General features: G+C 40.6%; 1 protein-coding gene across 1 annotated transcript; it reads left to right on the top strand.

Annotated features, from left to right (window-relative positions):
* The first annotated feature begins 11 nt into the window (after positions 1 to 11).
* Positions 12 to 1,024, top strand: LOC111786960. The gene has a single exon (XM_023667142.1). It carries the CDS (start codon positions 552 to 554, stop codon positions 978 to 980), a length of 429 nt encoding a protein of 142 aa, XP_023522910.1. The 5' UTR covers positions 12 to 551; the 3' UTR covers positions 981 to 1,024.
* Positions 1,025 to 1,035: the final 11 nt, after the last annotated feature.

Raw genomic sequence — 1,035 nt, 5'->3', positions numbered from 1 at the left:
ATTCTTTTCAAAAGTTTAAAATGGAGAATCTCCACAATCAATCTACCCACAATCTTGTGCAAGTGATTGAAGGTGGTTGAAGATGAACAGTGGAGTGAACCAAAAGAAAAAGATATCATAATGAGAGGTGTAGCAGAATCATATTGGCTAATGCAACCCCTCATCATGAAGCTTTGAACTCCCCACTCCTTTTAGTGGTTACACCATTTCCCTTTTCCCTTTTCTCTTCCTTCCTCCACAAACCATTTCAATATTTCAATCTTTTTCACTTTCTTTTAGAAAACAACTTATTCTTTCAATGCAATTTTCTTCCACCTTTTCCAAACTCCTCCTCTCATGCTCTTGAATTGGCCCTACCAATTCCTTAATGGAAGGGCTTATCCATATTCCCTTAAGATGCCCTCTCAGCCACTTGATCCTTGTAGCCTTTAAATCACAGCCATCTGATGCAACTTTTCCACAAAAACACAGGAAAAACCAGAGTTTCTGCTCATTTATATAGTTCAAACCCCTTGAGGGATTGATGGTTTTATGTAGAACCAACAATTCAAATGCCGGGGTTCGGTGTTTTCCCTCTTGGTAGCTGTTTCGATGGGTGCCGAGACCACGCTCAAGCGTCGGGATTCGGCACGCGTATATGGAACTTGAGCGACAGGCCGATCGAGCTGCAGATAAGGGTAGGATCAATATTGAAAAAGGTGCATAGTTTGAAGCCAGGATGCTCAAAGAGGTTGAAATGTAAGAGCATTTACAAAGCATATATGCCAGGAAGGAGTATGAAGAGCTTGCTTTATTACTATGATGAAGCTTGCCAACCTTATGTTTGGATACATGAAAGTGGAGGTGATTCCATGAGAATGGTGAAGCAACAATTCATCAGTCTTGAAGATTTGAGGGAATTTTCTGAGATTAGAATCTTTCGGGATCATCAGCGCGGTTGCGTATCGGTTCGGAAGAAACCGAGGCTGGGTTTCTGCTGATTCTTATACTAAAACATGTTGTGTTTTGAAACTTTGTAACTTTTCTATGAATGTT

The sequence above is a fragment of the Cucurbita pepo genome, unplaced genomic scaffold (genome assembly GCF_002806865.2).
Source record: "Cucurbita pepo subsp. pepo cultivar mu-cu-16 unplaced genomic scaffold, ASM280686v2 Cp4.1_scaffold003613, whole genome shotgun sequence".
Taxonomy (NCBI): Eukaryota; Viridiplantae; Streptophyta; class Magnoliopsida; order Cucurbitales; family Cucurbitaceae; genus Cucurbita; species Cucurbita pepo.
The sequence above is the reverse complement of the archived record's forward strand: the minus strand, read 5'-3'. Positions and strand labels throughout refer to the sequence as shown.

What these genes read in the sequence shown, in the direction of transcription:
- LOC111786960 (XM_023667142.1), top strand. Translation starts at nt 552, where the DNA reads ATGCCGGGGTTCGGTGTTTTCCCTCTTGGTAGCTGTTTCGATGGGTGC.